The sequence below is a fragment of the Palaemon carinicauda genome, chromosome 1 (genome assembly GCF_036898095.1).
Source record: "Palaemon carinicauda isolate YSFRI2023 chromosome 1, ASM3689809v2, whole genome shotgun sequence".
Classification (NCBI taxonomy): Eukaryota; Metazoa; Arthropoda; class Malacostraca; order Decapoda; family Palaemonidae; genus Palaemon; species Palaemon carinicauda.
In genome coordinates this window covers 276,695,682-276,717,113 of record NC_090725.1, presented here as the reverse complement: position 1 = coordinate 276,717,113, position 21,432 = coordinate 276,695,682, and the positions used below count along the sequence as shown (strand labels likewise).

At 36.2% G+C, this 21,432-nt stretch overlaps 2 protein-coding genes across 3 annotated transcripts in view; both read left to right on the top strand.

Moving 5' to 3' along the window:
- Positions 1-14,902, top strand: part of Tk (Tachykinin) — a 414,212-nt gene extending 399,310 nt beyond the window's left edge. For both annotated transcript variants that reach the window (XM_068391163.1, XM_068391154.1), the window contains exons 3-6: positions 8,008-8,160; positions 8,868-8,962; positions 12,314-12,473; positions 13,868-14,902. In XM_068391163.1, coding sequence (XP_068247264.1) covers positions 8,008-8,160; positions 8,868-8,962; positions 12,314-12,472 — 407 coding nt within the window. In that variant the 3' untranslated portion in view covers position 12,473; positions 13,868-14,902. The remainder of the gene's footprint in view (positions 1-8,007; positions 8,161-8,867; positions 8,963-12,313; positions 12,474-13,867) is intronic.
- Positions 14,903-16,888: 1,986 nt separating this feature from the next.
- LOC137656811 (gastrula zinc finger protein XlCGF57.1-like) overlaps positions 16,889-21,432 on the top strand; it is a 150,374-nt gene continuing 145,830 nt past the window's right edge. The window contains exon 1 of the mRNA XM_068391134.1: positions 16,889-16,998. The gene's annotated coding sequence lies outside the window, so the exon portion shown is untranslated. The remainder of the gene's footprint in view (positions 16,999-21,432) is intronic.

Genomic DNA, 21,432 nt, shown 5'->3' with positions numbered 1-21,432 from the left:
CAACATCAAGGATTTCGTAACATGTTCATTAAACAGGATTTTAAAAAGAAATGGAATTGCCACAGGATTGTCTTCTTTTAGGTTTGAAAAAATAAACACATTATATTGCTTTCTACTTAAAAGCGTTTTTTGCACAGAACAATGACTAACAATGAGAAGTCCAATAAAAAGCAAAAAAATTTTAACCAATGACTACAACTACACAGGTTATATTGCTCGTGAAGAACTTTCCACGTTCAACAATTAGACTTGATCATCACAATAATACCCAAAGTTTCTTGCCAGTTTTTTTTTTTCTTCTTCTTCTTCTTCTTCTAATTATCTGGTTAAATGTTCACTGTGTAATACTTAATGGGCTGTGGCCCCTAGCACTACCAACCAAACTCAGCTTAGTCCTTCGTCACGCAAGGAGGAACGAAGAGGAAAAATCTCCCTGTTGTTTCTTTGTTTCCTTTTCTATGTCGACTATCCGCCAAAATTTGGGGAAGGGCCATGGTAGTTAGATAGACTTAGTGCACTAGGCTTTCATATTCTATTCCCAACAATGTTAGTTTTTGCATTTCAGGCTTTATTTTCAGAAACACTTCTCAATTGAATAATGGTGTTTTTTTTTTTTTTTACTTCTGTCCATAAAGTCTTAAAGGGTAGTTTAACATGAAGTACCCAGTACCAGAAAATAAAAATCAAAAGAAAAAATACAATCTACAACGTACTTGAGTCGACAGCGTAATGGAAAACACCAGGCTCTCTGAACAACATTGAGATATTTAGGCCAGCCAGAAACAAAGGCAGAGGGAAGCATTAATTGCAATTAATTCTTGTTAATGAGATGGAAGTTTGGTCAGGTTTTCGCGCCATTTACATACAAAATGAAAGTCTGGAATGCTTAAAGGTACTTGAAGTTAATTTTGTCCAGGATAGTTTTCTAAGTGTGGGTGGAAGGTCTGCTGGCTCTACTGTGATACAAATGGTTGATCGTGGGGATTATGGTCATTAATGGCTTATCATAGGTGTGTGGAAATATGGAGGAGAGTAGAGAGTTCAGGGATATTCCATTATTCTAACAATTTGTTCATTTGGATGTTTATAGGCTCCTTTAATTGATCTATCCATACTGCACGATTACTTGTTGAGTAATGCAGTTATATATTTTTTAGTCCCTAAGGTCTATACATATACACCTAAAAACCCGTAATTTTAATCGGAAATTCTCCGTAAAAATGTTCGGTTCTCAACCATATAGCAATACAGACAACCGTAATTTTTATCATATTTGGTTATTATCTTTTACGGGTTGGTGACCGTATTATCACTCCTTAAGGTCAATGTATCCGGTTTTAAAACCGTAAATGCCTGACAACAGTTATTCCAGGATTTCTTACTTTTTTTCGGGGGGGGGGGCAAATTTTTAGCAGTATATATCATACACAATGCACAAATAGTTATATTTGAAAGGTGACGAGAAACTCTCTCTCTCTCTCTCTCTCTCTCTCTCTCTCTCTCTCTCTCTCTCTCTCTCTCTTTGTTATTTGCCTAAAATTATTTAATAATTCATAATCAAACAGCTTACTTTCCTTGAAGATTCTTAAGCAGTAAAATACTGGTTCATAACATTTTTACTTCAACTCGAAATCCTGTTCACGGTACTTTCAACATAGCGACACAGCAATTCGTGAACTCGGTTTTCAAATTATATATGATAAAATAGAATATATTCCATCAATGTGACTAGAATTTAATCTTATAACATTACTTTTAAGAATTAGTACCAACCCTTCTATGAAAAATACTACAGAATTTTACTTGATACATTTACGCATTAATTCGTATGATATATGAGAGAAGGGGACGGGCCGGATTTTACAGAGAGAACTTTCCCTCTGTCAAAGAGGTTAGCAATATTTATCAATTCTAATACCCATTGATTTCATTACTTGGACCAAGATATTTTTATCTTTTCACGAACTCTTTAAATCGGTGTTATATGCTAAGTTGCATCTCTTGTACTGTGGAACCATTAGTGCGAAAAGACTGCCATTGATAAGATTTATCTCTACGAGTCTCGCTTTCAAGGCCTTCCATGCATTGTGCAGCTTCTTGCGAACACTTTCCCTGAAGGTGGTTGATCTATTCCTTCTTCTTTTCCATTTTTAACGGAATACTTTTGACATCGTGACCTTTTAGAATTTATGTGAATCCTCTGCTTCAGTGCTGGTTCTAAAATATAGTTCTTGCCCAAGTATATTTTATTAGTTATACAGGAGCACTGTTTGTCCTCCCTCCGGAAAAGTACAGTACTGTATAGCAATCAATCCTCTTCCTTATATTTTGTATACATCCGGAAACCTTTCTTTGGTCTCACCTGTTCTGGAGCTCGCCTCTTCTCGTAGTCTGCCATCCTCCAGTGCCTTCAATCACAAATACCAATACGAATCAATTTCCTGTATTCCTCAACCTTCCATGTAAACAAACATAATTGTACCATTCAGCTATTAACTTGCCATATACTTCAGAGCCATGCAAATCTTATTGCCTCCCGTATCGATTAAGTACCTTTTGATGCCGAGAACACAGTCATTTGTAAATGCATCACATCCAGTGTTCTTTCTTACTCTGGCATAAAGGAACATCTAAGTCTAATGTGGAACAAAAACGGAAGCGAAGGTAATTTAGCATGATTACTTCGCAACCTATTTTATTTATAACCAGGATTTAACTGAATATCCAGAAACACAGAGATATTTCCATTAAGACTGTTCAAGTTTCCCAAGAGGAAATATGAATTCACCCTTCTCCCAAACATTTAAAGCTTAAATTTTCTATAGTTCTTTGATTAACAAATCTGCATGTGAACCATTGTGGATTAGCTACTCATCGGTCTTGCCTTTCTCCTTACCACCCATAAAGAGTTTTTGTTACCCTGTTTGTTGATTGTCTGTTTCCATTTAGATTTCCCCTCAAATAATTGTCTCTATCCATCGACAATATGACCTATTTCAGCATTTACTCTATCATCTGACTCTCTTGGGTCGTCTTCTACATCCGCTGATGTTTTGGTTTGTTGTTCTTTACTTCGTCAGGTGACTATTCTTTGTCATCTCATTTGTTATTTGGCTATTCAACGTCCTCTTCATCAGTAGGCTTTTCGGCAATTTTTTCTTCATCTGCTGTTTCTTCTTTATGGTTTCATTTACTGGCTGGCTATTCCTAGTATCTTGCTATTGGTTGACTCTTCATCTTACATTTCTTTGTCTGTTATTTCTCCTTTAAGCAGATGATCCATTAGCATGCTGTTCCTCATTTCCTCCATCAACTGACTCGTCCACATCCAAGCTGGCATCAAGTCAGTAGGTGAAGGCAGGAGTTGGCTAGAGTTTTCATATGAAATTTATTGATTCCAATAAGAATGATCATATAAAGAGCTAAAGCCCTGACTGAAATGGTAACCTTATTGACACAGGAGACCATTAGGCAGTTGCTGACAAGACCGAGCTGAAACTTTATTTTTAAATTCATTGATTTTACTAAGACTATTCCAGCCATTGTCTTCAGCTCGCTTTCTGAACTTTCTCCTAGAAATCAGTGTTTATCAAATTCAAGTTTCAGACCACTCCAGCTTTCACCTGTTAGGTTGCGTACACACAGGGATTAGTTGGTGCCCTAGCCTATATACACACAGGCATTAGTTGGTGCCTTAGCCTGCATACACACAGGCGTTAGTTGGTGCCTTAGCCTGCGTACACACTGGCGTTAGTTGGTGCCTTAGCCTGCGTACACACAGGCGTTAGTTGGTACCTTACCTTGCGTAAACACAGGCATTAATTGGTACCTTAGCCTGCGTACGCACAGGCGTTATTTGGTGCCCTAGCCTGGATACAAACAGGCATTAGTTGGGGTCTTAGCCTGTATACACACAGGTGTTAGTAATTTCCTTAGCCTGCATACACACAGGCATTAAATGGTGCCTTAGACTGCTTACACTCAGGCGTTAGTTGGTGCCTTAGCCTGCATACACACAGGCATTAGTTGGTGCCTTAGCCAGTGTACACACAGGCGTTAGTTGGTACCTTAGCCTGCGTACACACAGGCATTAGTTGGTGCCTTAGCCAGTGTACACACAGGCGTTAGTTGGTACCTTAGCCTGCGTACACACAGGCATTAGTTGGTGCCTTAGCCTGCGTACACACAGGTGTTAATTGGTACCTTAGCTTGCGTACACACAGGCATTAATTGGTACCTTAGCCTGCGTACGCACAGGCGTTATTTGGTGCCCTAGCCTGGATACAAACAGGCATTAGTTGGGGTCTTAGCCTGTATACACACAGGTGTTAGTGATTTCCTTAGCCTGCGTACACACAGGCATTAAATGGTGCCTTAGACTGCATACACTCAGGCGTTAGTTGGTGCCTTAGCCTGCATACACACAGGCATTAGTTGGTGCCTTAGCCAGTGTACACACAGGCGTTAGTTGGTACCTTAGCCTGCGTACACACAGGCATTAGTTGGTGCCTTAGCCAGTGTACACACAGGCGTTAATTGGTACCTTAGCTTGCGTACACACAGGCATTAGTTGGTACTTTAGCCTGCGTACGCACGGGCGTTATTTGGTGCCCTAGCCTGAATACACACAGACATTAGTTGGGGCCTTAGCCTGTATACACACAGGTGTTAGTGATTTCCTTAGCCTGCGTACAAACAGGCATTAAATGGTGCCTTAGACTGCGTACACTCAGGCGTTAGTTGGTGCCTTAGCCAGTGTACACACAGGCGTTAGTTGGTATCTTAGCCTGCATACACACAGGCATTAGTTGGTGCCTTAGCCTATGTACACACAGGCGTCAGTTGGTACCTTAGCCTGCATACACACAAACATTAGTTGGTACCTTAGCTTGCGTACACACAAGCGTTATTTGATGCCTTAGCCTGTGTACATACAGACATTTAGTTGGTGCCTTGGCTTGCGTATGCACAGACATTTAACTGAAACTTTTGAAACTTTTCTCTCCAATATTTTGATTCACATTTCAATTTGATTTTATATCATTCATATCTTACATTTGAGAGTATCTTATGTAACATCCAGTTTACAAATTCCAACTACGTCATCTGTAATACCTGATTTAAGACTATATTATCTGATTATGTAGATTAAAGAGTCTGGTATACCAAACACTTCTACGAGAGCAAGGACATTATAAATTCGCCCTTTGCTTTCCTATACAGTATAAGACTTAATAGAACTGTTTGCATTCCAGTATCTCTTGATTATATTCCTCAATTTAAGGCGACATTGTTTCTAGAACACGTTCTATTCACCGGGTTTTTCATTCATATACACTGCAAGGGCTGTGGTAGCCTATTGAAAATGTCCCTGCTTGGCAATCTTCTGGACTGGGACTGTGGTTTGAGACCCGCTCAAGCTCGACAGTTCTTTGTACTATCTGTAACCTAACCGACCTTGTGAGCTAAGAAGTTTGGGGAAGCCTATAGATCTACCTGTTGAGTCATCAGCACCCATTGCCTGACCATCCCTGGTCCTAGCTTGGATGGAGAGTTAGGTTGGATGCTGATCATATGCACTGTATATATGGTCAGTCTCTATGGCATTGTCACTGTCCCTTTCCTTTGTCATTGATGAGCAACCATTAAACCTTTAATTAAGGGTCGTTGTTGGCTGTCAACCGAGTTGATCTGCTCTTCGTAGAATTTCCTACTAAAACAGGCTCATGTCCTAATCGCCATTTTTCAGCATTGCTTAGAGTTCTTCCCTTCTCTTTAAAAAATCTAGATTTTATGGGTGAAAAAAAAATTAACGTTCCAGTTTCGATTTCTGGATGATGACATAGTTTTAATCATAGAAAGCCTTATAATACTCATTTTTTCTGTCCCTCAAATGCCAAACCTTAAAACTTCTCCCTGAATTTTGTTTGATTCCGATTTCCATGATCAATATTTTTGCCACATGAAACAATTCTAATTTCCCCTTCCGGGGTTGGACAATCTTTTTTCCCTTCCCCTCCTACTCCCTTCCAACTTTTTTTATTCTGCGTTAAGTCGACTCTTGCATGAGGGACTGCCCCTGTCCAATTCGTTCTTTGTCAATTCGATCCCCCTGCACACAGCTGCTTATTTGACCGTAATAAACACTAAATTTCGCTGACAGCAGTAGTTTTGAATGTGGATGTAAAAAATAATCTCCCCTATACAATAAAGAGTAAATGTCTAGCTATATATACAGTATATATATATATATATATATATATATATACTTTCTGGTCACACTCAGCGGCATTGCCATACATATAACTACTCGGTATCGCCTCATCCCTTTGCTAGGAGGACAGGGACTGGCCATACCCTTTGAGAGGGGATGCGTGTTTGTGCATATGCATCTTAATATTGAGCCGTCATTTTTGACGGGCTGCGTACACACACTACTATTCAAGAATATATTCGTCAGAAACTGGTAAATAAATGAGTCAACCGTATAGTATGGGGGTACATATATTTAGGGTTATGGTGGCCTGTGGTAGGGTCCCTGACTAGTGATGACCAGACTGGAGTTCGAGTCCCGCTTGAACTCATAAGTTCTTTGGTCGCTGCAACCTGACCATCCTTGTGAGCTAAGGGTGGAGGGTTTGGATAAGCCTATAGGTCTATCTGCTGAGTGATCATCAGCCATAGCCTGGCCGCCCTCGGTCCTAGTTCTAGGGTGGACAGGGTGCCAGGGTGCCGATCATATGTAAATATCATCAGTCTGTTGGGCATTTTTCTGCTTGATAGGGCAATGTCATTGTCCCTTGCCTCATGATGTCTCCTACTATGCGAGCGGTCTTTTTAGATTTATTTCAGAAGCAGGTCTTCTGAAAACTAATTAACTTTTATAATGACATCTTAACTTTTATGGTTTTAATTGAATATTCTTTTATGTTTTATATGAAATAAATGATATCGGCGTCAATGACCTCAGATGTCAGGATGCCAGAAAACTTTATATCAATCAATCAATCTGCCATTCAAGAGTGGCCTTTAAACCTTTGAATGATAATTCTGGACATTAATGAAAATAGATCAATTAATTATCTAAGTTATTTAGCAGAATGACCTGTACTAGTTGCAGGAAGGTAGTCTTCCTCCTTCCCACCTCCTTCAAGTGTTTTGAACTGCTTGCGTCAAAGTTTGTAGCGAAGTCTCAACAAACTTCGGTACTCTAGCATTCATCGGGACACATTCTACAAACGCTTGAGTTATTCCTTTAATAAAACTTGTTTATTGAGTAGAAGACGTAATTTCTCTTTTGTCAATGAATAGCATATGTAATTTCTCTCTTTCTCATTACCGAAATGTTTCCTCGCTGAATGGGGTAAGAAAATACCAGTCGAAAACATATTTACCAAACTAAAATGAATTTGATTTGTGAAAGTGTGTTTATATGTGCTCTTTGGAGCAGTTCTCTAGATTGAATCAGCCTCGATGGTTACTGGCAAGATAAATAAACTCTGGACGTTTAATTATAATGAGCAATGCCTTACATTCCTTCTGCTGTATTTTATGCTGCTGGGATTTTTTTTTCTTGAGTACTTGTTTTCATTTTCATATTTATGTGTATAATAGGCGTATTTACTTCATGTATGCTGGTTAATTGGTGCTGGGGTTTTTTTTTTCTTATTGTTTTGTCTTCTGATTTTTCTTTATATTATCTATAGCTTACATGCAAGTTGTATGTGGAGATATTTTTTTGCCGTGTTTTTTTTTTTTTTTCCTTTTATTGGGAGTGATTCAAGTTCTTACGTCACCTGTTTTGACATTTAATTACAGTATATGGTAGGGTTCTTAGCCCCCTACCCGGTCCTATAAATATTCCAGGGACTATATGTTGACCTCATCTGTTTTTTTTAGTTTTCACCCAAATGTTTGGTAAGTGTTAGCCTACATATTCACGTAGAAATACAACCGTTTATTGCGTGTTACTGCTACATTGTTAGTCACTTGTTTCTTATCTTGCAGGAAAGAAAGCACCCTCCGGTTTCCTTGGCATGAGAGGCAAGAAGAGCGACGAAGAAGTCTACGGAAACAACTTTGCTGACTACGAACTCGAAGCCCTCCTGAAGCGAGCTCCCTCTGGCTTCTTGGGAATGCGAGGAAAGAAGGCACCCTCAGGTTAGAAGATATATGTTGGTTATTAGTTACTTTTCTTGTTCATAAAAGATTAGAATACTATTTCTATATTCTTAATGGCCGTTGCCATATTATTCCTATTGTCTCCATGGAAAAAGTCGTTTGATTAAAAGGAAAAAAAAAAAAAAAACATTGCATTTTTATAAGGCTACGCATTGCTGGCATTTCATTAGTCTTTGTATATATATACGCTCAGCGATGGAGCCCTGTCTCCACCTTGTCTGATACTCGGGAGGACCAGGCAATGGGCTGTGAGTATGGTAAGAACAAATGCAAGTCAGGAGAGTTTCCGTTAGGCCTTTATCAAAAACATTTCTATCAGCCTCTACAATACAAAGTGTTCCTTGTGTATATGACAGGAAATTTTTTCTTAATTGATTACTCTTGAAAAACGCAATGCACGATCATTATACTAAACTGAATTGGTCACACACCAGGAAGCAAAACCCCATTGTTTATAGCGTAGAGATTTCTTACACAATGAAATTTACGTTTTTCAAAGTTTTTACCAGATCATTAATTTTCCAGTGGGTGTGGGATACATTTAGCTTTACTTGGGCATATAATTGCTGATTCTGTCAGCTTACCCCTTGGAACCTTATTGTATATCGGTACTACATTCATTTTATTGGAGGAATTAATTTTATTAAATACATTTTTCTTTATTGTAATCCATGCTGACTTTGCAGGATTCTTGGGAATGCGAGGCAAGAAGGCTCCCTCCGGATTCCTTGGAATGAGGGGCAAGAAGTACGACGATGAAGAAGTTGACGCTCTTATTGAGGTAAGGAATAATAATAATAATAACTCTCTCTCTCTCTCTCTCTCTCTCTCTCTCTCTCTCTCTCTCTCTCTTCTCTCTCTCTCTCTCTCTCTCTCTCTCTCTCTCTCTCTCTCTCGAAATTTATGTAATGTTACAGTACCTTATAAAATACTCTTCAAAGAGTAGCAAAAAAAAATTAAATTTCAGATAGTTTCAGATTAGCATTAGAATTATTTTTAATCATTCTATCTATTTGCTGTACTGAGTTGAATAATCTATTCCTTGAGCGTCTTTGGTTAAAAATATCAGGATTCAACGTTCAACCTGTAGATGGAAAATTTTATCAGATAGATGAGGAAAGCGTAATAATGTTAATGAAATAGATACATGATAATAAGACTGGAAATCTTAGGCTTAAGAAATCGAAAGTAGGCCTACTGACAAATGAGCTAGAGTTGAGATTGTAACGGATCTGTGAGAGAAATCTTGAGTTGGCGTTTAATAAACACCTATTGAATAATTTGGTCGAGCTATTGCACTGAATCAGAGCAACATAATCAAGTTGTAATTTATATAAATGTACTGTATTTTTCTCAATCTAAAAAATGAAAATAATTAGTAGTTATTTGTTTAATATTAATTTCCATTCTGTTTTTGTGTATTCGTTTATATGCTATCCTCATGGTACACATATTAAAAGAAAAAACACTAGATTATATTATTGGATTGTGTTGTTTAGTAGTAATAAGCCTACTCTAGCAACTGATTATTTTCCCCTTATTTTAATGAGATTATTCCAGTTCCGTTAATTACGCAACGTTAGTTTTAAATCTTAATAACAAACTAAGTTATATTAATTTAGTGATTTGTTTGTTCATTGAAGATGAAACTCAATAATGATACAAGCATTTTCTTCCACTATTTTGATTATCAACTAAATTATAGTAATTTGGAGTATTTCTCAAGTTCAAATGAATATTCAAACGCTTTCACTATTAAAATCTTTCCCTTGCAAAATTATGCCGCTGACATTGTAGAGGGGGCTACTTCCCTTCGCATCAAGGTCAATTGAAGGTCCCTTTGAAAAGGAGTCATTAAAAGTTTAACTTACCTTGCAAGCCCCCACAACATTTACTCAGTTCGACCGAAGTTTCGAACAAAGTTTTCCAAGTGTGAGGTTGGTAGATTCCTAGTTGAACAACCTTAGGCACTATTAAATAACGTTTACGTGTCACTTGATATTCTGCCATGCTCTAAGAAACCATTTATGATAATGATAGTAATAATAATCAATCATAATTGCAGGAAAGTAGAAGTGAAAACTTTTAATGTTATTTTTAAAAAATCTCGTAAATTAACGGAGTTTTCAGTTTACAAACTCAGTTTAATTAAGAAAAAATGACCGATTAAGGAGAAAAATGTTACGTTCATTCTCCGAATACAGTCTTTGAATTGGCCCCGTATAAAGCAGTTTTTATATGAACTTTGATCTCTACAATAAACATGTTAACAAGTGTGGTTGCCAGTATTCCTTCATTAATGAACTTCTTTCTAGTTATTATAGTGGTTATAATGAAATTAGGGTGTGCAGAACTCGAATCTGAAATGTGATTATGAAGACCACATTTGCCTCTTCTGAAAAAATCAAGTAAATTCAAGATTCTCCCCTGATGAAGCTATAGTTTTGGTTTAAAAGAATAGCATATTTTTCACAATAAGCAATAATAGAAGAAATTTTGCTGATTTGTTCTGCTTTAAATCTTTTTCATTACGGACAATGTACTAACCATACATACATACCCTCATTAAACTGTTGGAACTACCGAAGACTCAGGCAGATTAACCTATACACCTTTCAAACATTTCATAACTTCAAAACTCAAATTGACAGTAAGGTCGTGTATCAGTGAAAATCTGTCAATCCCCGAGCTGGAGTAAACTTATTGGAAAGTCAGTGGTGATGACACCGAGCTACAGTGACCAGAAGTTATGGATATTAAGTAATATTTAGATTGTAAGGATATCTGGAAAGTACCCAACATTAGCAGTCCTAATTTGGTGATTGAAAGGAAGAGACTTTCAATTTCAATAACTAGTTTCGTAAATCCATTATAAGTCAGAAAATATCACAGTGGATTTAATATAAGGACACTATATATATATATATATATATATATATATATATATATATATATATATATATGTATGTATGTATGTATGTATGTATGTATATATATATACTGTATATATATATTCCTATTCTCGGTCTACTCTGAAATTTTAATAACTTTGTCGATTTAAAAAATTAGCCTCGAAAAATTTTTAATGGTAGAGCCAAAATTCTAAAGAGCTTTTTTATGGAGGCAATTACCCCCCCCCCCCCCCCCATCCATCGCCGCCCATTCTATCTTTATCAATCAAGAGATCAGCGGCATGAGTATAAGTCGAAGAATTTTCTAAAAAAAAAAAAAAATCTTGAGTCAGTGGCTTTTATTATTGTTGTTGTTGTTGTTGTGCAAAACGCTAACATAAATGACGAAACTTTGATTAATTTTTCTATAAAATACACATCTGTTTAAAAAACTAAAGTGTGGTTTTCAGTATTATTACATTTATGCTGAATTTTTTTTCTAATTGTTACAGCTGTTATTATGAAATTAGGGTTTGTAGTACTCGAATCTGAATTGTGATATACTGATTATGGAAACCACATTTGTTAGTAGCCGGAATAGATATTTAAGAAAACTGTCAGTATTATGCTTCCGAAGAAAATGGCATACAGTACTTGGAATGCATTGCATTCCTATAAATTTCTGCAAGATGGAATGTCCACGTCATTACTTAACCTTTTCGCAACAATTCATCTCGGTGAACTAATAGTGGGTGGAATTTGAAAGGAAGGTGGAATAAGTGAACGATTAACACGATGGGCCATTTTTTTCTTTATCAATAAATTTTATTTAATTTTAAAGAATAGTTGCCAGGGTATTATCTATATAAAGTAAAAAATATGAATTATGAGAGGATTTCAGTGTATTGTATGAATGGATAGACCTAAATGCACGTATAGTGATATAAGATCAACTTGATTTTAAATATTTCATTCATAAAGGTTAGCTTTTTCATGATTTTATTACTAAAATCTATTTACGTTTCTGTACCTTCCGATTTTAAATATTTTATTCATAAATGTTAGCTTTTTCATGATTTTATAAGTAAACTCTCTATACGTGTCTGTACCTTCCGGTGCCGGAATGGTTGACAATAACAATTTGTAAGTGTTGGGTTATTCATCCCTTTACTTTTCGTGTCAATCTCAAGAGAAGTTCCTCTTTATTTGAAAACCCTGAAAGCTTTTTATCATTTCAACAGGTCCTCTCAGCGATGGCAGCCGAAGGTCAGCAGCAAAAGCGAGCTCCCTCAGGATTCCTCGGAATGCGAGGCAAAAAATCCGTCTACGACGAACAGACCGACGATGAGCTCAGCATGGATAAGAGAGCTCCCTCGGGGTTCCTCGGAATGAGGGGTTGAGGTGAGCATATCTCTCTCTCTCTCTCTCTCTCTCTCTCTCTCTCTCTCTCTCTCTCTCTCTCTCTCTCTCTCTCCTCAGGATGCCTGAAAACTTTAAATCAATATAGTAAATCCTTCGACTTCTGTCCAAATCCGAATTAGTTCACAAAGCAGAAGAAAGAGAGCAAAGCTTTTGATTGAGCAACCGTAGCAAATGAATTGAAAGCTTTGTTCTTTGTGCCACTCTTAGTAAATTAACTCATTCAGCATCCCGACATTAACTGGCCAGACCACATTTTGCTAACTATGCAGACTGGCGTGGTGGTTGCTCGTTCAAAGCTGCCACATGATGCCTGTTTTTCTCTCGTTTGGTTACAATGGAATTTTTTTCTAAATTCAGTTTTTACTTAAGGTTTCCATTTTCTATTTCTCGGAGAACATCAATATAAACCTGGATTTGATTATATTACAAGTAAGAAATTGATAATACATATGAAATTGTTTAATTATTAATTGAGAAACTAGATGTATTTAAGCTTTCAATCTTATTCTATTCACTGAAAGAATAATTTTGAATTGATTAAAAGAGTATCTAAACTAATTGAGTTGAATCGTATAAATATACATAAAAAACCTTTTTATACCTTACCATTTATGTAATTCATGCTGAATATTTTCCTTGGGGAGAGCTATGGAACTCCAGAAATCATTTAAAGAGCATCCAGAGAACATATTTTGGACAAATAATGAGAAAAGGCTGGCTTCTTTATGTCGATATTATATTGTTAATGAGAGTGTTTTGGTGTTAGTTGAGGGAAAATTATAGATTTATTAAGAATTCTAAGGACCATTTTTTCACGTTTAAAGAATGATTATATATATATATATATATATATATATATATATATATATATATATATATATATATATGTATATATATTTATCTCTCTCTCTCTCTCTCTCTCTCTCTCTCTCTCTCTCTCTCTCTCTCTCTCTCTCTCTATATATATATATATATATATATATATATATATTATACTTGCACATTTTGAAAATCATCATGGTTATTTCATTTTTATTAACAACAAAGAATACAATACTTGTCTATTTGCATTTTCATTTTCAGTGATGTACTGTTTATATATATATATATATATATATATATATATATATATATATATATATATATATATAAACACAGAAGACTTATTTTGTGTTAAATATCTGTTGTTTTGGTCATATGTGTTCATTTTAATTTAAAGACTAGACCATTGCAGATTTCTGAATGCATTAAATAGTCAAATTTTGACGTTAGAGTCTTTGAAATACTCAGCAATTGCCAAGTGAACTTGAATTGATCTTAGACTTCCAAGTAGTTTAAAGAGATAACCAAGCATGTTATTTTCATTGTTTCAGGTGGAGGACGTCTCCAAGACCTCCCTTTCCGAAGAGAAACGAGGAAAACTAAAAAAAAAAAAAACCAAGTCCCCCCCGTGTCCATAATCATACTTAGTTAACCTTTCGATGAAAGTTGATACCATTGCTCCCCCAGCCAAACCAACACCCACCTCTCTCTCTCTCTCTCTCTCTCTCTCTCTCTCTCTCTCTCTCTCTCTCTCTCTCTCTCTGACGTTCCATCTCACGTCGCACGAAGTTTAACCCTCTAGTTCGTAAAATATTTTTGTTTGGTGTATTACTCTTGCGTCGGGATTTACAATGAAAATGCAATGGAAAGAGTTTACTGTGCATTGGGGGAAATACTACAGTAGCAATAGGCCTTGGAATTTGTATTAAGGCAGCCTCTTCCTTTCTCCTTCCCTTCTACTTCCTTCGGTTTGTGCCTTCCATTATTTATTCAAATATTTTTTATCATTGTTTCTGATACAAGTAACATTGATTTGCCTCTTTTTTTTAATATTCCGGTTTTGTAGTTTCTGTAGAAAAATCTCCCATTGCATTTGAATAAGTTGTAACTTATCTCCAGTGAGTTGGTGTTTTTTTTTCTTCTGAGTAATTGATTTAAAAGACCACACATACATATCATTCTGATGGCAGCGTAGGGTTTCGCTTTTAGGAAACATTACAGAATCAAATATTATTGCCTTCTCTGAACGTCATCTCAAGAAGTATGCTTAGAGAAGTGGATTATTTGTGTTTGCATATTGTATTTCCTTTTTTTATGATAAGTTCAAAAGACATAAATTCTGCAGTACAACGATTGCTCCTTTTCTCATTTGGACCCTCGTGGCTTGTATCTTCTCTCCCATCTATTTTATTGGTCACCTTCCTTCCTTCCTTCACCAAAGTTTCGTCCTTCCTGTGTCGTTCTTTATTCAGTCTCCCCTCAGGTTCGAATAGCATGTGTTTGTGATAAACATCTGTCTCCACCGCTTTACAAAACTGGTGTTTCAGGCTGGGAAATACTTTTGATTTCGTTCTCCATTTCAGTTACTGAATATGTTCGGTCAGAGAAGTCCATGAACCAAATAACGTTATAGTTAGAGTATGTCCCTCCGCCCACCCTGTATCCCTTGCGCCTTTTAGAAGAACGTGCAACTGTCCTGTCTTACCTAAAAGTGGACGAAGAAGAAAAACTATCACTTGACAGCTGGTGGAGCTCTGTTGTCGTCTTTGCCTAGTGTTCTCTGTCCGAACATATGAACCAAGACCAAGTTTTAGACGATTCCCTCATTCTTCTTCTTCTTCTTCTTCTTCTTCTTCTTCTTCTTCATCCACTTGCACTCGCTCTCGCCCTTTTGGTATCACACAAGCTGCCGTACCCTTATTCTCATAATATCATAGAATTGTGTAACCATATTGTATAAATCATAGAAGAGAAAAATATATTGTGTAAAACGTTTTGTGTGAGTTCTCTAAGCATAGTCTTTTAGCTTTGTCCACAGTTTTTATGTACTGTATACTCATTCCATTCCTTTTGCTCTTTGTACCTGTAGTCGAGACGAATACTGCCCACTTTAGGTTTGATTTAAATAACGTTGTTATTTCTCGTTACTTATCACTTTCGTATGATTTGAAGTTAATAGTAGGCACTGCATAATTTATTCATTTGTCTCTTATATGTTTTAGCGGTTCTTTCGAATGATTACGATCTATTCCACCCCTTCCTTCAAGATTCCCCGTATACTTGATACACAGAAGCTACCATCGGTTTTCACATCTGTCAAACAGCCTGTTGCGAGTGATTTACATTTAAGAGACCAGCAGATTCATTGTTTGTTTTAATGAGATTGATATACGAATATACAATATATATATATATATATATATATATATATATATATATATATATATATATATATAAGTTGATGTTCAAACCATACATTATGTCATTAACAATAAACTTTGCCTTTAGAATTGGAGACTGTATAGAATATCCAGGTGAATCTGCTCATGTAAAAAAGATGTAATCCATTGAATAAATTGTCACTGAATTGTACTTTAATTGCAATAAAAGACAATCCTCGTCGTCTGAGTTTCAATATCCTCAAGGTTCCCAGATCCTGACAGGGCCACCATTATTTGTGGGCCTACAAGTGAAGTTATTTATGCCTTGAATATCTAAATAACTCAAATCACTGGAAGATGATTAAGGGTTGTGGTAGCTTATCAGTCCTTACTGGCGATCTGCTGGACTGGGGTTCAAGACCCGCTCAAGCTAAATAGTTTCTTGCGGTGTTTGCAACCTCACCATCCATGAGAGCTAAAGATTGGGGGTTTGGGTGTGGTAGAAATATATATATATATATATATATATATATATATATATATATATATATATATATATATGTGTGTGTGTAGTGTAGTGTTAAGCATCGTGAGATGACAGTGCGTAAGCACACCACGCTTGCGGTCCCGAAACCTCGCCTCTTGAAGACCTATCAAACATCAGCGAGTGTGCTCAAACTAATTGGATGACAACTCATTTTCAAAATAAATACAGTGTAATAATGAGCAAAATGTGATAATGGCGTTTTACTTATGCAGAAATCAAATCATTATAAAAGTAATATACTACGCAGAGGTCTCCCATTTATGATGATTGGTTGAAAAAAAAATAGAGGGCGGCTTTGAATGCTGACTATCTGTGGGCAATTAATACTGTCCTCTTCAAAATCTGCTAAAAACTGCGCTATTGCGGCTTGCCCTTCCTTACAAGTCAGAGGCTCAGTCCTCAGAGTCAGGAGTACCATACAGTATACTTAGTTTCCAAACGTACGATCATTAAACCTTAACGTGAACGGAGAATAAAATAAACTATTATTTTTTTAAGCTATCTAACTTATCTGGAAATTATCCGTGGATAAACTGAAGTGATGTTTTACACGGATATTTCACATTTTTGAGTAAAGTGTCGTACAACTGTCGTACTCATAAAATCGTCAAATTGGCATTGCCTGTTCAGCTTACGGCATCATTTGAAATTGAAACGTCAGTCAGCGCAGGAACGTGTTACCTATCTGTTTGTGACCAACGTTGTGGTCTTGTGGAGAATCAAATCCGTTAACTTTCTGTAGCATTAGGGCTGGGTAAGTCTTTCCTGGTATATTTAACATTTATTTATTGTATTTGAATGTGATGTTAGTTTTATGACTATAACCGTGCTATTAGACTCGTCTTACGTAGGCTAGGCTTATTTATGTACAGAGCTACTAGGTAATGTTCTGAAACCTAGTCTTCTTAGTTGATCTTTACTGTATTTTAATTTCATAAATATGACAGTATTATGCCCAAGCCAACTTAAATTCTTAGGAATTGAGTAGGCCAATTCTTGTGTAAATTAACAGTGTTTTTTGTGGTAAGAAATTCCAAGCATTTACTTGATGACCTAGAAAGTAACCGGTGTATCAGGAGATTTTTCCTCCCTGACTGAAATTCCCCCCGGAAAAATTAGCTTAGGATAGATTTCCCCCCGGGAAAAGCAGCCCGGGCTGTTATTCCCCCAGAGGGAATTTCAGCCCTAAGATATCCTCCCCTAGGCCATTTCTCCCCCACCCTCCCTTACAGAGAATCTATTTTGATGAATTAAATAATCAACGGTAAGTTTGACAAAGTATTAGGAATATATATTTACATTATCTATCTATCTATCTATATATATATATATATATATATATATATATATATATATAATATATATACACACACAATGTTATGCATCGTTACCAACGTTACGATACCATTGCTAACATTAGCAAGGCTACGATAATATTAACATTTGTATTTTAAAGCATTTTCCATATACCCTTTACACAAAATATAAAAGGGTACAGAACCTAACAAACCCACCTAACCTAACCTAGAAGTTCCCAGGTCACAACCCCTAAGCCGCGGACCCCCTTCCCAGGTCACAAACTTTACTGGTAAGAGGTAATGTTGAACTGCTCACTCTAAAAACATTAGAATTTAAAAAAAAAATGACTTATGACCCGGTGTAATGGTCTGTTTTTTCCCCCGTCCGAAATAGTTACCTCCACCAAGCAAAAGGGAAATCTTGGGCCAGAGGGGGAAATATTATCCTGGAACAAAGTTCCCATGGGGGGGGGGATATATATCCTGGACCATATTTCCCCCTGGGGGAATTTCGGACCGGGGGTGGGGAACAGACCATTACACCGGTTCTCTAATTTCCATAGTCTGAGGGGTTCAGTAACCCAAAGGTTTCCGTATTTGACTTTTTACATGAAACTAAATAAAATGTCAACCGTAACCCCTGGTGGTATTTAAAAAGACTAGTTAACTTGGAAGGCTGACCCCAACCTGCCGAAAATATGTGTGGCTTTCTTAACAGGTACCGCTGATTGGTTGTCATATGTGCGGTTTAGATCCAGTATATGAGATTCCAGATGACCCTATATATGCAATATATCCTTGGACTCTTTTGGTTATAGGTTGACCAGTGACGGACATATGGCGGGTGGGTATAGCCCACCTCCTGGCATAATACTGAAAAGTTGTGGGGCCCGGTTAGTTGAATCTAAGAAGTAAGGAGAAACCTAGTAAAATTTACTCTACAATAGGACTGCACATTCTAGCGTGTTGAAAGGCTGATGACACTCCTTTTAGTGGGTGGTTACCCCGGACGGACACCACAACCTATAGGGGGGGGGGAAGTATCTGAATAAATATTATGTAAAAATTATGATTAACTTGGCCATCTACTAAAGTCTACACAAAGAGTAATTTAGAAAATTATGAAACGTAATAAACAGAGGAGCAAGACTGATAAAATGTGTCCCAGGCCGAGAAATTATTATTCATATTAATTGAGTGGCACTGGCTGGCTGTTAAAGCTAGAATAAAGTATAAATGTTATGAGAACCGAGCGTCCAAAATATTTAAGAGAATTGCTACTCAAGGTGTATAGAAACGAGTAGGTCTATAGTTACATATCGTTTGATTATTGTAGTCTACTGCACTAGACATCGGAAAAACTGAAGATATATAAGGTTTTCAAGAAGAAATCAAATACATTACAGTTTTGTAAGTACTTCGATAATGTAGATTTGACAATTAATTAACATGGAATGTGTCGTGATACCATAAGTTAAACTACCTATGAATGTATACAATTAACAGATCTTGTAGGTTATGTAGGACACAGGGGTTCCCTGTGTACTGATGGGACCAGGAAAGCAGCCCTTAAAGTAGATACCAAATATAATTTGCACTACAATGGCACTGCATATCTTCGAGTGGTGCATTGGTAATGGCAGACATTCTAGTGGGTGGTTACCCCTGACAGATATGCCCTACCTGAGAGGGAAGGCCAAATTAACCCTTATAATTACTATACAGCCATATATATATATATATATATATATATATATATATATATATATATATAATATATATATATATATATATATATATATATATATATATATATAATATATATATATATATATATATATATATATATATATATATATATATATATATATATATATATAAAGGCTACAGTTGAACCGTAATTTACCTTATATGTTAATAAATAATTTCTTTACGGCCTATATATCCTTAGTATACATTTTTTTCTTTGTTTCATATAAATAATCTTGTGTAGGCCTATAATCAGTCCTATTTTGTAAAGCAAGCAATTAACTTCAATACCAATACTCGCTTGATTTTAGTTTGTTTACGAGATCATAAACGTTGATGCACCGGTGGTTGGAAGACTGGCACCATAAAACCCTATGTAAGTTCTTATTATTAGATTTGCTGTTTTAAAAGTGCTTGTTAGTAAGTAATGTTGCAAAAACTACAAGAAACTATTGAGCCTGAGCCTATCCTGAATCCCAGCTCATCAGATCGTCAGGCAGGGGCGTTAGAAATAGGCTGCTACCACAACCGATTGTCGTGTTTATATAAGGAGGTTGTGTTTATATCTTGTTATACAAGGAGGTTGTGTTTATATCTTGTTATACAAGGAGGTTGTGTTTATATCTTGTTATACAAGGAGGTTGTGTTTATATTTTTAGAGTCCTCTTGTCTAGTGGAGAGACATGGATATGTTTGAAGTCAGTGAACCTGGTATAGCCTGTGTGTAGCCTTCAATGCATCATATGAACTTTTTTTTTCTTTTTTTTTTTACCTTTTAAACTTATTATGCATGCGAATTTCATAAAATTACCGTTTTCTCGTTGAATATTTTGATGATATCGCTTGTGATAGCTGTTGAATCATTTAAAGGTGTCGTGTTAGCCTATTATTGTGCAAATTCGACTACATATCTCCAATGTTGTCTCCCCCTCCCTACTAGTTGTGGTGTCGGTCAGAAGGTAACTGTCTTTATTCTCTACATCTGTAATCAAGGACCTGCAGTGTTATTGTAGTGTAGGCTACATTTTACTTGCTATCTCATAAATTGGATCTAGATCTAATTAACCCCCTTTTAATTGTTAAATGTCAGGGAGTACCTACCCTCCAATATGTGTTCTATAATCAGTAGAGTCCACGGATAATATTACATATTAGTTTCATATGGTAACTCATATGCTGGATCTAGACCCAATATCTAATAACCAATTGGTGGTGCTTGTTAAATAAGCCACCCATATCTTTACGCTAGACGGGGTAAATTCCCCAGTTTACAAGTTTATTCTTAGTTATGTATCGTTCTCATTGCGGCAAAAAATTAATAAGAACCTATTCATCATCATAGTCAGTTTTTTTATTCTTTCTTTTTCTTTTCAAACAGACGAGCTAAACCGTTCTAGGCGGTGTGTGTTTGTACTCGCTCTTAAAGTTGCGCGCCTAAATATGTAGGATAGATGTTGGCATACACTTTGACCATTCATTAACAATATTTCTTATCCGCGATATCAAGTAAAAATTATGCTAATCTTCAACTTCGTTCTCTTTCCCACCATTTCCATTATTTGGTTTTCAGTCTGAATCTGTATGGTTGTACGGAATTATTTTTGTCGGTAGTTAGTCAGTCAAAGGCTAATGAAAGAAGCTATCGTAATCATAAGGAAAAGGTCCATCGAGCTATAGAAAATACATGCAAAATGTAAAGATAAACAAACTGGACAGTTTTCCCATTTATGAAAAGGAAGAGGGTGGCGAAGGTGCCAAGAATTTATCGTGAACATCAGGAAAGCCAAAAGTGGCTCGAACACTTGTGTTCTATGTTGACCTTTTATATCTGTAAAGAAAGAATAGGACATCCTTGGGCAGTTATGGTGCAGTACTTCTTTTTTGAGGCGACAAAGTGGCAAAATTAACGTAGATCATTCTTTCATTAGGGGAACGATTTTTTTCTCTTTTTTTCTGCATGAGTTACTAGTTTTTTCACATGCAGAGGTCGTAAATAGTGAATTTTATATAGTGTTATTTTGGTGAATTTAAGATATTTAAATACGTAAAAACTCCAACTTATTGCTATTAAAATTCTTCGAACGGACAGATTGTTTACTTTTTATTGCATTTTAACATAAGTTAATCAATCAGATACCAAT